General features: G+C 31.2%; 1 protein-coding gene across 1 annotated transcript; it reads left to right on the top strand.

Annotated features, from left to right (window-relative positions):
• Positions 1–2,012: 2,012 nt before the first annotated feature.
• Positions 2,013–4,791, top strand: LOC120176807 (probable inactive heme oxygenase 2, chloroplastic). The gene is made up of 5 exons (XM_039183136.1): positions 2,013–2,570; positions 3,168–3,391; positions 3,928–4,035; positions 4,129–4,255; positions 4,455–4,791. Exons 1-4 carry the CDS (start codon positions 2,024–2,026, stop codon positions 4,219–4,221), a joined length of 972 nt encoding a protein of 323 aa, XP_039039067.1. The 5' UTR covers positions 2,013–2,023; the 3' UTR covers positions 4,222–4,255; positions 4,455–4,791.
• Positions 4,792–12,712: the final 7,921 nt, after the last annotated feature.

The following is a 12,712-nucleotide window of genomic DNA, read 5'->3' as shown; positions in this document are numbered from 1 at the left end:
TCCCTTCGTGTTTTTATGGGTGATTTATTTTTGTTCTATTGGTTTTTGGCATTTCATTCTGTTAATTTTATGTCCATATTTTTTTTTGTATGTACGTATTTCTTTTTTTTTTCTTTATTTAAAGTATTAAAATTTAGATTTTGTTAATTCTTCTTTTTGAATCACTTAATATTTTTATTTTTTTAACATCTTTCTGACCTTTTAGGGTTATATTAAATCGATTAAAGGTAAGTAATTTGGATTTAATTTTTTATTTTTTAATTTAACTTTTAATTTTCGTAATTAAGACAACTGAAAATTAAATTAGTACCAAAATGGCAGTACAAGGGTTCTAATCCTTCCTTGACTGTAACCGACTCCCGAACCCGACATATTTTTGGTAAGATGCAGATCATGTAAGAGAGTAAACCGAGGTGTCTGGTCAACCTAATTTTTATTTGTTTTTAAAAATAAATGATCAGTGACGGCTCTAACCCATTTATTTAAGTCGAAGCCCAATTTCGGACCCACCCAAAGGATGGTTACGACCTTATTCTTTGCAATTTATTTTTTTTGGCATTTCATTCTGTTAATTTTATGTCCATGTTTTTTTGTATGTACGTATTTCTTTTTTTTTTCTTTATTTAAAGTATTAAAATTTAGTTTTTGTTAATTCTTCTTTTTGAATCACTTAATATTTTTATTTTTTTAACATCTTTCTGACCTTTTAGGGTTACATTAAATCGATTAAAGGTAAGTAATTTGGATTTAATTTTTTATTTTTTAATTTAACTTTTAATTTTTGTAATTAAGACAACTGAAAATTAAATTAGTACCAAAATGACAGTACAAGGGTTCTAATCCTTCCTTGACTGTAACCGACTCCCGAACCCGACATATTTTTGGTAAGATGCAGATCATGTAAGAGAGTAAACCGAGGTGTCTGGTCAACCTAATTTTTATTTGTTTTTAAAAATAAATGATCAGTGGCGGCTCTAACCTATTTATTTAAGTCGAAGCTCAATTTCGGACCCACCCAAAGGATGGTTACGACAATTATCACTATTCAACAATTCATTTTGTGAAAGATACGAAACAACCCAAAGTCAGGTATAGATTTTTCTTAAAAACATAAATTAAGATCGACCATCTCCTTTGGAAATTGATATTTAAAATAACTCACAGAGAACATCAAACATTTTCCATTAAAATTAGGGCATAATGAACAATTTTATGAGTAAACAGCATTAGATACCACTTACCTTTAAGCAGCGTATCATTTATATTACTGAATTTTCAGTAATTCTACTATAGCATTAAAATATGGGTTTTACTTCAACTATGTCATTGTGATGTTAAATTTTAATGATATGATGATATACATAGATCTTTCCATCATTATGGCGACATGAACGAAACAATATTATTTTTAGTGACTATTGATGCCCAAAATGACGTCGTATTAATTTTTTTCTTTTTTAATCATTGATAGCTAATCCTCGTTTGGCACTGATTTAATATTTTTATGTAAAATTATTTCATCCAATTTGATAACATTGCTTATTGGCTTAAACTAATCGGATACTAATTTGAAATATATATATATATATATCAAAAGAAATTAAATACTGGAATACATATGTATGTAAAATGGGTACATTAGAGGGGAACAAGAACTATATAATACATTGTAAATAAGATCATACAGAATGTATAAACTCACATGTGATTGATTCATGTGGTAAGTAACTTGTTATTGCTTAAGTAAGATTTCGAGTTTGAGTAATTGTGTATGCAAAAAATATCTGCTAGGAAACTCACCCACCAAATTCAGGTGTATGACGCGGATCGATCCAGATTAATCAAGACGAAACCTTGAAACCGGGAGGGGAAAAAAACTATGCGAACACTTGATTGACTGATTTTAGTTGGGCTATTTTGCTTGGAGCTCAAAGCAAATGGGTTTCTTCAGGAGCCTGTTATTGCAACAAAAGGACCCAATTAAAAAAGAAAAAAGAAAAGGAACCCTCATCTCTTCCCAACAATGCCATTCTCCCGTTTCTTCCAACATCTTCCAATGGATTCGGCTTTGAATTCCCCAGTTTTTCATCAAACACCTTTCACTCATTCTCAAGTTTCATTCCCTTTCTTAAGTTTCAAAACAATCCCTTCCCAATACCTTACCCTCAACAAACCACCCACAATCTTACGCTGCTCTACTTCTTCAACGAATAATAGTAATAACAGCAACATGGCAGGGCTTTCTGTTAAGAAGAAGAGGAAGCGGTATAGGAAACAATACCCTGGAGAGAGTCAGGGCATTTCTGAAGAGATGAGATTCGTTGCTATGAGACTCCGTAATATTAAAGGTAAAAAGGTCGCTTCCAGTAGTGGTTCTGACACTGAAAATACCCAAAGCGAAAAAGAAGATGATGGTGATTCTGAAACGGAGAAAAGAAATGACAGTGGTGGTGATGGAGAGGCGGAGACTTGGTGCCCCAGTATGGAAGGGTTTCTTAAGTACTTGGTTGATAGCAAACTCGTCTTCAACACTATCGAGCACATCGTTGATGAATCTAATGACGTTTCTTGTGAGTTCTTTTTTTCCTTGCAGTTTTCTTTACAGAAATGGGTTCTCTTGGGGTTTGCGTTCCCTTTCCCAATAATCTGGGGAGCCCTCTTTTACATTTTGATTTGTGTCAATGGAGAGAATTACTATGAACTTTGTGGCTGTGCCTAATGAATGTGAATCTTGAGTGGCTTTGTTAAGAGTAAAATTTGAGCCTTTGCATTAAAAATGGGTCTTTTCTTTCTTATTATGCCACCAATGTCTGCCATGTATTAGACCTACATGAACCAATTATGCTTAGATGTTCATAGTTATTTGAATTTCGTTTGTGCAAAGGAGGTTAACATGTTTGCATTTGAACTCCGGAATTACTAAATGTATGAACAAACTAAATTAAGCTCCGGGTTCATAGTTACTTGCATGAATTAAGTTGCTATCTTCTTGTCTTGTTTTCAATTCATAGATGAAGAATTAACCTTTTTTTTTTGTGAACCCATGGTGGATCTTAACCCAATAGAATTGATTACTGCAGACTTGCATGTTTGTCACGCAATTTTATCACTTAAAAGCTCTTGCTTTCCGAGTTACTTTAAGAATATAAAATTGAAGTTTGCTACAGATGCCTATTTCAGGAAAACTGGATTGGAAAGATCAGCATGCCTTTCTAAAGATCTAGAATGGTTTAGCCAACGAGATTTTGTGGTTCCTGAACCTAGCAATCCTGGAGTTTCGTATGTCACGTATTTGGAGGAATTAGCTGAGAAAAGTGCTCCACTTTTCTTGGCCCATTTTTTCAATATTTATTTTTCACACATAGCCGGTGGTCAAGTGATAGCTAGAAAGGTATGCATGGAAGTTCATTGCCTTCCTCCTCTTTATTTCCCTTGAAGTACCTGCAATCAACATCTGCTTTGGAGTTTGGACACATTTTTAGATACGAGTACGAAGATATGATCTTTCAGGACTCTGCAAATATATGGAAAAATTGTACATACTCATGTTCAACCTTTACATATATCTGACACTTGCATCCGTATCTAAATAAGACACTCATGATTTACTGTTTCATAGTCTCCATTTGCATTGCTTGAAGTTGGACCATTGAAGTATTTCTAAATTTGAGGCTATAAATTTTTTTAATGTTCTCTTTTTATATTTAGGACTTTAGAAGAGTTTGTGTATGTGTTCTATATTGTGTCCTTCAAGAAACACTGGTCTGAAAATGAATTATGAACACTAGCAGCTCTCTGTACAAATTGAAGACAAAAGAATTTTCATTAGTGACCATGCAAGAGCCTAAATTCTTCTATCTTCTTTCGGCCAAATAAAGGTTTTCAGACCAAACCAATCTTCTTTTTCTAACAGTTTGTTGTCTTCAGGTTTCTAAACAGCTACTTGAAGGGATGGAACTGGAGTTCTATAAATGGGAGGGTGATGAGCAAGAATCATTGAAAGGTGTCCGGAAGAAGCTCAACATGCTTGGCGAGGTTGTTGATTGAGATCGCCATGTACCGGATGAATAATCTGTTTACTTTTTCTGGGTTTTTACTTCTTACTTATCCATGGCTTATACTGTGCAGCATTGGTCTCGAGACGATCAAAATAAATGCTTGAAAGAAGCAGCAAAGTCGTTCAAGTTTTTGGGGGAGATAGTTCGTTTGATAATCTTATAAATGAGATTGGTTTCAATCAATGCTCTGTTTATTTGTAAGCCTATAATTCTTTTCATTCACCCCCCCTTCTTTTTCTCCCTTGCACGGCATGCAACTGATATTGGAATGTGACATCAAATATGTCGACATATCCTTGAAATAAACCAACATTCCTCTTGCTCAAACTTTAGCTTAGGTTTCCAAAGTTCCCCATTATTTCAGCTAATATGTTGTGTTTTCTTGCTATTCACTAGGCAATCCATTGACGTAGTTGTCTTATTGTCGGTACAGCCTACAAATGGAATATCGATATCAGTGTCATGCATTCAAGAACATTGATGTGCTTTAGTGGTGACATTGTTACCCGGGGACACAGACACTCGGCAAAGGAAACAACCTTTGTTGAAAGCCATGAAAATGGTGGCGACTGCTGTCTCTACTGAAGATGTGTGAAAATAAACGGCAAGTTTGACAGTGGTAATGTTTCTTGTTCTTGCTTGTTTTGGTTTTAATGTAACATGCATGAAACAGTGAATTTATCCTAGTGGGTGCAATAATATGCAGGATTTCGTTAAAAAAGGAGGTCCACTTCTATGTACTATTATGAAATCTGAGAGGAGATATAGAAAAGTGGGAATAAAACTAGATAGGACATAGGACACATTATCCATCATCTAAGTTCAGATTTTTCATTTTCCTTCAAGTTTGTGTCCGACGTATATATACATGAGTATAAAGATATGACCCTTCAAAGACCCTTCAAAGAAAATGAAGATCAAAGAAAATTTAAATGAATAGCTTTGTCGAATTATTGCAGTGTAGGATACTCGGATAAGCTACTGGCTGTCGAAGAGATCAGAATAATACGAATGCTTATTATGGTTTTTGACGACTAGCTTTTGCCTTGATTTCCATTTAATGTAATTCAAGGGTCCGTTTGTTTCACGTAAAACGTTTTCCGAAAAATATTTTCATCATTTTTCAATGTTTGGTTGGAGGAAAACTGATTGGTCAACGTAAAATATTTTCTTGGTCAACATAATTTCTTTTGTGTTTTTTGAAAAATGATTTACGGTCTGATTTTTCGAACTTTCACTTTAAAGAATAAAGACTCAAAATAATTTTATTTTATGAATTTAATATTAATAAAATATTTTAATATCATTTTAATCAAAATATTAATTATCAAAATATTGAAAATATATTATAATATACTATTTAATATTTTAAAAATATAATATAACACTATTACTTTAATAAATAATTAATACAATTTATAATATTTTTATTTCAATAAAATATACCTAATTTAATATTTTTATTAATAAATTATAAAAAAATATTTTAATAATAAATAAATCATTTTAATATTTTAAAAATAATAATATTAAGTTTTATGATAAATAATATTATTTATTGTATTTAATATTTGTAATAAATAATTTTTAAAAAAATTACCAACTAGTGAGAAAAGGGTTTAAACATCTTCTTCCAAACATCGTAAAACGTTTTTCAGAAAATGTAATCATTTTCCGGAAAACATTTTTTGAAAAACGTTTTCAGTGAAACAAACGAATCCTAAATTTCACCTGGAATGACGATTTAATACAGCAAATTTGACATCTTCATATTAGCCCCTTTTGTGTGAAAATTTCACGAAGGGGATTGAATCAAATCCAATAGCCATAATGAGTTGATCATCAAAATGAGGGTCCTCTTGTCTATGAGTTGATCAAGTGGGTTCACCAGCTTTATAGGTGTAGTCGGCGATAAAGTAATATATATTCAAAATTTTATTAATTTATTAAAAAATGTAAATGTTATATAAATATAGTTGTTCGAACCCAGAAAATCTTTAGGGAGAACAACATTATCGTATACTACTTAAGTCACTTGATGAGTTCGTGACAATGTTCAACTTTAAAACATTTAGCTACTCCCAAAAATCATAACACTAGAAATATATACAGTGTATTTTGACGATTTTTTTTTAGTTGTATTATCTAAATTTTTTGAGTATATACTTATTTTTAAAGGGTTAATACAAATATAAGTGCTTAAATTATACCTAAAATTAATTTTAGGTGTCTAAAGAATTTTTGCCTCAAAATATATGTTTAACATTTTCAACATTACATTTTTAAGTGTTTGGACTATCATCGCCAACAATGAAATCGTTAAGTGAGATGTGTCCCCTTTATAAAATTCTAAAATATCATTTAAATTGAAATTTTTAAAATTATAATTTTATTTATTAAAAAGCTAAAATTTTATAAAATTACAAAAAATCCAAAATCTCTTGAAACCCTAATTTCAATCCTTTAGTATCGTTGGTCATCATTAATGTCGTCAACCGGCCATACACCCAACGTTGTGCAACTGGTCAATCATCCAACGACCGAAATTCCTTAATTTTGTGACTGGCCAAACACACAATGGTCGTGTAAATACAAGATTTCACAATCGATCGAAAAAATTTCTCCACGTTGCAATCGATGATTGTCGCTACAATTAGGAAGTGGATCAAGGATTTCGATCTTTGGGTGTTCGACCAGTCACACACCATTGGAATTTTGGCCGGTTGGTGGTGACCGAAAATGACAAATGGATTGAAATTAAGGTTTTTAGGAATTTTGGATTTTTTTTATAATTTCAGAAAAAATTGAGGTTTTTTAAAATAATATTTTTGGTGTTTTTTCAAATAAAATTTTTATGTTACGTATATGATAACAATTAAATTTATTGATTGTGACAGTCCAAACACTTGAAAATATTTGAGCATTTTTTTTTGCACCAAGTTTTTTAAATATATAAGATTATACTTTCCATTTAGACATGAATATCTTAAATTATAAACATATGCATGTTTATGATTTCTTTTCATTGAAATATCACCCTATTAAAAATGATTTACGGCATTAACATTTGTTTCAAATTATTGTCTTTTTATGCTATGTAAGAGAAAGATACATTATGTCATACGTATCTTTAAAAGCGCGACATGCAGATCATAAAAGAGGTAGTGTATTTTACCTACAAGATGGTACAATCAAGACAAAATGAATGAAAACAAATTAAAAAGTTAAAATTGTAAAAAATGTCAGTTCCCCCCCCCCCAAAAAAAGAAATAAATAAAAGGAAAAAAAAAAGAGATAAAAATGTGAAAAACTGTATGAATTTTATCCCAAAAATAAAAAGAGTTAATTGTATCACATGTCCTCAAAGTATTATCGTTATTTTAAATTAGTTCTTAAACTTTTAAATGTTTTAATTTCATTCCTAAACTATTACTATCATTCTAAATTAATCATCAAACTTTTAAATATTTCAATTTCATCCCCAAACTATGACCTTTATTCTAAATTGGTTTCCAAACTTTTAGAACATTCCAATTTTATCCCAAACTATATGTATATATTAATCACATCCCTTGTTAATAAAATTTTTAGACCAAATTGTATTATTATATATTTTAAAAAAATACAATTTAGGTTAAACTACGGTTGAAATTAATTACATATTTAAGTGAATTTGGGAATGTAATTGGAAGATTCAAAAGTTTGGGGATCAATTTAGAAAGAGGGTCATAGTTTATGGATTAAATTAGAATATTCAAAAATTTAAGGACTAATTTAGAATGAGAGTCATAGTTAGGGATAAAATTGAAATATTTAAAAATTTAAGAAGTAATTTAAAATGAGAGTTACCATTTAAATGATATAATTAACTCGATTAAAAAAATATGCACTACGTGTTTGATGTGGTATGCTTTGATAGAAAACACCTTTTTGAAAAAGACATTTAATGTAATGTACTTTTATAAAAAAATATAAATTCAATAATTAATCTATAATAAATATAAATTCAATAATTAATCTATAGTAAATATAAATTCAATAATTAATCTATAGTAAATATAAATTCAGAAGATACTTTTATTAAAAAGTTTTTTATAAATGAAAAAAGGCGCAAGGAATGAAAAAGTAAAGAGGATGGAGATCCAAAAGTCAAAGAAGGTATGCAGTGATATTTTGAAAATTTTAAGAAAGGTAAAAAATTATATCACAAGCACTAAATATTTCTCACTTTATGTTCTTTTGATTATCTGTTAGTCTCTGTGATGTGTTTTAGTTTATGGCCATTCCTCTGTTACCACATAAAACAAATTGTAACCTACTGGCAACAAACACAAGACAAATTTGGAGACACCGGAAACTTCATCTTTCACATCCCAACCACTTCTTAACTAATTCTTTATGTTTTTACAACTACTCCAACAAGGTTAATTTGAAGTCAGACTCGAGGAATATGGATATAGATTGACGATAGGAAATAACATTAACTCAAATTAAATTATTGCAAATTTCAATCGACTATGATAATATTTGTTATAAAGAATCCTGAAAAGAGAAATTAAAATCGTGTAAGGTCAGGAATAGACCTATAGGAGATGTATAAGAGATGAGTGAGGGCTTGTCGTTCTCTTAAAAATTTTAATATATTTTAAATATTTTATTTATATTTTATTAAAAATATGTTTTCGCACTCCTCCCCAAATTTTATAAGTTCTTTTTTATCTAAAATTTAATAAGTTTACTATATGAAAGTTTAGGTCCGGCCCCGAGTAAGATAGTGAATGCGTGCAAGTTTCCACGGCATCAAACATGAAACGGCGTCAAACATGAAATTTATGTGATCTCTAAGAATTCAAATACATAGTAAGAGCGGGGAGCAATATTTGCATGGGATTGTCATGCACAACGCAGCAGTACAACAGCACACACAGATTTCCACCAAAAAAGGACTGAACCTGTCGTTTCAAATGGAATATGGATCATAATAACCTGCAAGACTGAGAGCGTTTTCACTTTGCAAACGAAACCAGCACGAGCATGTCGGCTTATTCCTTAGTGCTGGATCAGCAGGAATGTTTCGATTTGAAGGGAGAAAGATTGTCCGGTCGGCAGTACAAACCCCACATAGATTTCCACGGCATCAAACGTGTAATGTATTCTAACAATTCAAATACATAGAAATAATGGGGGGGCAATAGTTGAGATATTACATGGGAACGTTATGCATAAAAGCAGCAGTACATCAGCACACATAGATTTCAACCAGAAAAAGACTCAACCTGTCATGTCTATTCATAATAACCAACAGTACACATGAGATTGCAAAGCGTTTTATCTTTGCAAACGGAACAGCTGCACTTGTCGGCTTCTACGGTCTATAAATGCCCAGCCAAACCAAAACCTCAAACCCATCTCATCACTCATCAATACAAATTAACATACCTTTTTTTCTATTTCTTTGAGCTTTGTTCTCATCTCAAAATGGCCAAAACCAACTTCAATTTCGCTGCAGCCCTTCTTGTTGTGCTCTTGTTTGCTTATGGAATCACATTTTCCCAGGAAACCCGGGTTCTGAAAGCTGACGATCAGAATGCGAACAACTTAAACGGTGATGGATCCACCGGCGGTGGCAATGTCGTCAACACTGCATACACTACCGATGGTTTCCGCCCCACAACTCCCGGTCACAGTCCCGGCGCCGGCCACTCCAGGGGACCCACTCGTAATAAACATAATTAGATTTATCATACAAAAGAATAAATATAATTATTTGCTCTTTTAAGTATCAGTATCCTATGACAACAACTGTTTTAAATAATGGCTTATCTTATCATTTGTAGCCTTTTTAATCACTGTCGTAAGTTAACTATCCGATGGTGAAGTTCATGTAATAATTACAGGTTTAGAAAGTATTATAAGTACACCAAAAAATGCATCTTTACTTTTTCTATCCTATAATCTATTAAAAGGCTTGAGGGTAATTTTTACCATATCACTCGTATTATATTTTCGCATTAGTTTAATTTTCAAAGTTGTTTAATTGCATCATTCTTTGTCCTACCCATAACTTAAAATCCTAAATTAATAACTCTAAACTATAACCCTAAAACTTCTAAACCCTAAACCCTAAACATTGATCTCTAACTTAAAATTTTAAGTGAGAGATAAGATATAAAATGATACAATTGAATAACTCCGAGGACTAAACTGATGCGAAAATGATAAATTAATTCTATTACATTGACAAAAGTTATCCATTTTGCCATTTATTAAAGTCATTTAGTATTATTATACAACACTAATCAAGATTATTGCTTGTCTAATACAATATAAAGTTTAAAGTTGTTCAGATGATATTATTATTCATTTGTAGCCTTTTATTTTCCTTCCTTCTTTTAGAAAAGAAAGAATTCGCTCAGTTCAATTCAAATCTTTTTTATTTATTTATAGTCCTAAGAAAAAAATATAAGGGATAGCGGTTTGTTGGAACCGTCTTTCGGTTGGGCCTGTAATTGAGCTTCGACTTGAATTGTTCGGGTTAGAGTCGCCACCGATCATTTATCTAAAATAAATAGGTTGACTGGGTACCTTATTTCTTACCTGATCCGCGTCTTACCAGTGATATGTCGGATTTGGGTGTCGGTTACAGTCAAGGAAGGGTTAGCCCCCTTGAGCTGCCCTTTCGGTACTACGTAATTTTCAGTTGTCTTTAATTAAGAAAATTGAAAGTTTAACTTAAAAGGTAAAATAACGATCCGATTTGCTTACCTTAGATTGATTGAAAATGTACCATTTAAAAGTCAAAAGACGTGTTAGAGAAAAAGAGAAAGTAAATAATAAAGAAAGTAAAAACGTATGAAATAAAGAGAATAATAAGAAATAAAGAAAAATCAAAATAAGACAAACATAAAAATGAATAAGATAAATGAAAAAATGAAATAATAATAATAATAATATATACATAGCAAACAACTAAACAAAAAATAAGAAGAAATGCAAATAACAAAATAAAATATAAAAGAAAGAAAAAAAAAAGGTAAAAAGGTAAAAAAAAATATAATAAAAAAATAAAATAAATATACATAAAACAAAAAAATAAAAAAATAAGACATATACTAAATAAATAAATAAAAAGAAAGTAAAAAAGTAAACATAATAAAAAATGAAATGGATGAAATAAATAAAAAATATATATATACAACGATGGTAATAATAATAAAAGAAAAAAATGGAAATAATAATATATATATATATGTTAATAGTAAAAATAAATAGTAATAGTAATAGTTAAATATATATATATATATCTTTAAACAAGGTATAAACAAAAACTAATAATAATAATAATAATAATAAATATTAAAATAAAAAGATAAAATAAATAATAATAAAAAGGATTAAATCGAGATATGGGGTTAAATTGAGAAGAAAAATGAATTGAGTGATCAAATTAGAACAAAATCAGAGTTTTAAAATAGATTTCGGGATCAAAACAACATAACTTCAAAATCGGAGGGGCCAAAAGGGTAGTTTACCCTATTTTCTTAAAAACAAGCGGATCTGGGATTGCAAATGGGTCGGGTTGCGCGGGTTAGATGGACAACTACAAATGCTAATTTTTTAAAAAAATCTTCATTTTATCTTCTTCTCTCGCCGAGACCTCCCCCCCCAATCTGTAAATTCTCTCTTTTGTTCATCCACAAGATGAACAGGCTTCGTGATTCCCAGAACACGGTCGTCGCGCCGCCGGTCATCAGCGGTAAAACTATTTTTTTTTATTTTTTTTAAAACCTTTTCGTACGCTCTCTTCGAATATCAAAACAACTTTTCGAAAAATGCCTCAAGGGGAATAGATCTAGAAACAATATTTTGAAAAAAAATCACCCTTTTTTGGTCCTCGATCGAAAGTTTTTTTTGGTTGTATTTAAGCCAAATCTCGTGGAAAAATCAACATGCAAGAGCGAAAAAAAGAATGACCAAGGTAACAAAAATCTACCTTTTATTGCTTTCGAATCGTTACAAATGCTTCGAGTATTTCTTGCGGTTTGCTGTGACTTTTTTCGTAATTGTGTGTGATTTTTTGCCTCTAGTAATCGTAATATATCGTGTACATTGTGCCGTTGGTGGTTGCCGAGAAAATCGGGCGTTGTTGAGAGGCGTGCGTGGCGAGGAGTCCTCGACTGGGATGGGTTTCCCTCATTGTGGCGCTGGATGGGGAAGCTGCTAGGGTTCAAATAACCCTAGAGGAATCAGTTTGGGGCTCCAACACGTCAAATGGCTTGGGCATGTAGTTGGGTTTCGGGTTCACTTACTGGGCCACTTGTAATATTTGGGCATGTGGAAAAAAGAACAAAATATGTATTATAATTTATAATATTACATAATAATATTATAATTTATAATTTCTGTGGTCGAAATTAAGTGTCTTCAGCTGCCCCTCTTTGCTCATTATCGTGTAACGATAATAGAGCAAAGATTAAAAGACACAAATTTTGTCCATATCGAATGCCCTCTGTTGTGGAGTTGAAATCTGATATTGAAACTGATTTGTCACTTTAAATCACGAAATGACTCCCTCGTCGTGAGGTTGAGTCGAAACTGGGAAATTCTTAGCACAAATCCTTCGTCTTGAAATTGAAATCGAACTCAAAGCTTTA

The sequence above is a fragment of the Hibiscus syriacus genome, unplaced genomic scaffold, assembly GCF_006381635.1.
Source record: "Hibiscus syriacus cultivar Baekdansim isolate YM2019G1 unplaced genomic scaffold, ASM638163v2 tig00112254_pilon, whole genome shotgun sequence".
Taxonomy (NCBI): Eukaryota; Viridiplantae; Streptophyta; class Magnoliopsida; order Malvales; family Malvaceae; genus Hibiscus; species Hibiscus syriacus.
This window is presented reverse-complemented; position numbering and strand designations above follow the sequence as displayed.

Excerpts from the sequence above, each read along its gene's own strand:
- LOC120176807 (XM_039183136.1), top strand. The coding sequence starts at position 2,024 with ATGCCATTCTCCCGTTTCTTCCAACATCTTCCAATGGATTCGGCTTTG. Across the intron at positions 3,392-3,927 it reads GTCAAGTGATAGCTAGAAAG|GTTTCTAAACAGCTACTTGA; the intron begins GTATGCATGGAA and ends TGTTGTCTTCAG. Across the intron at positions 4,036-4,128 it reads AGCTCAACATGCTTGGCGAG|CATTGGTCTCGAGACGATCA; the intron begins GTTGTTGATTGA and ends TATACTGTGCAG.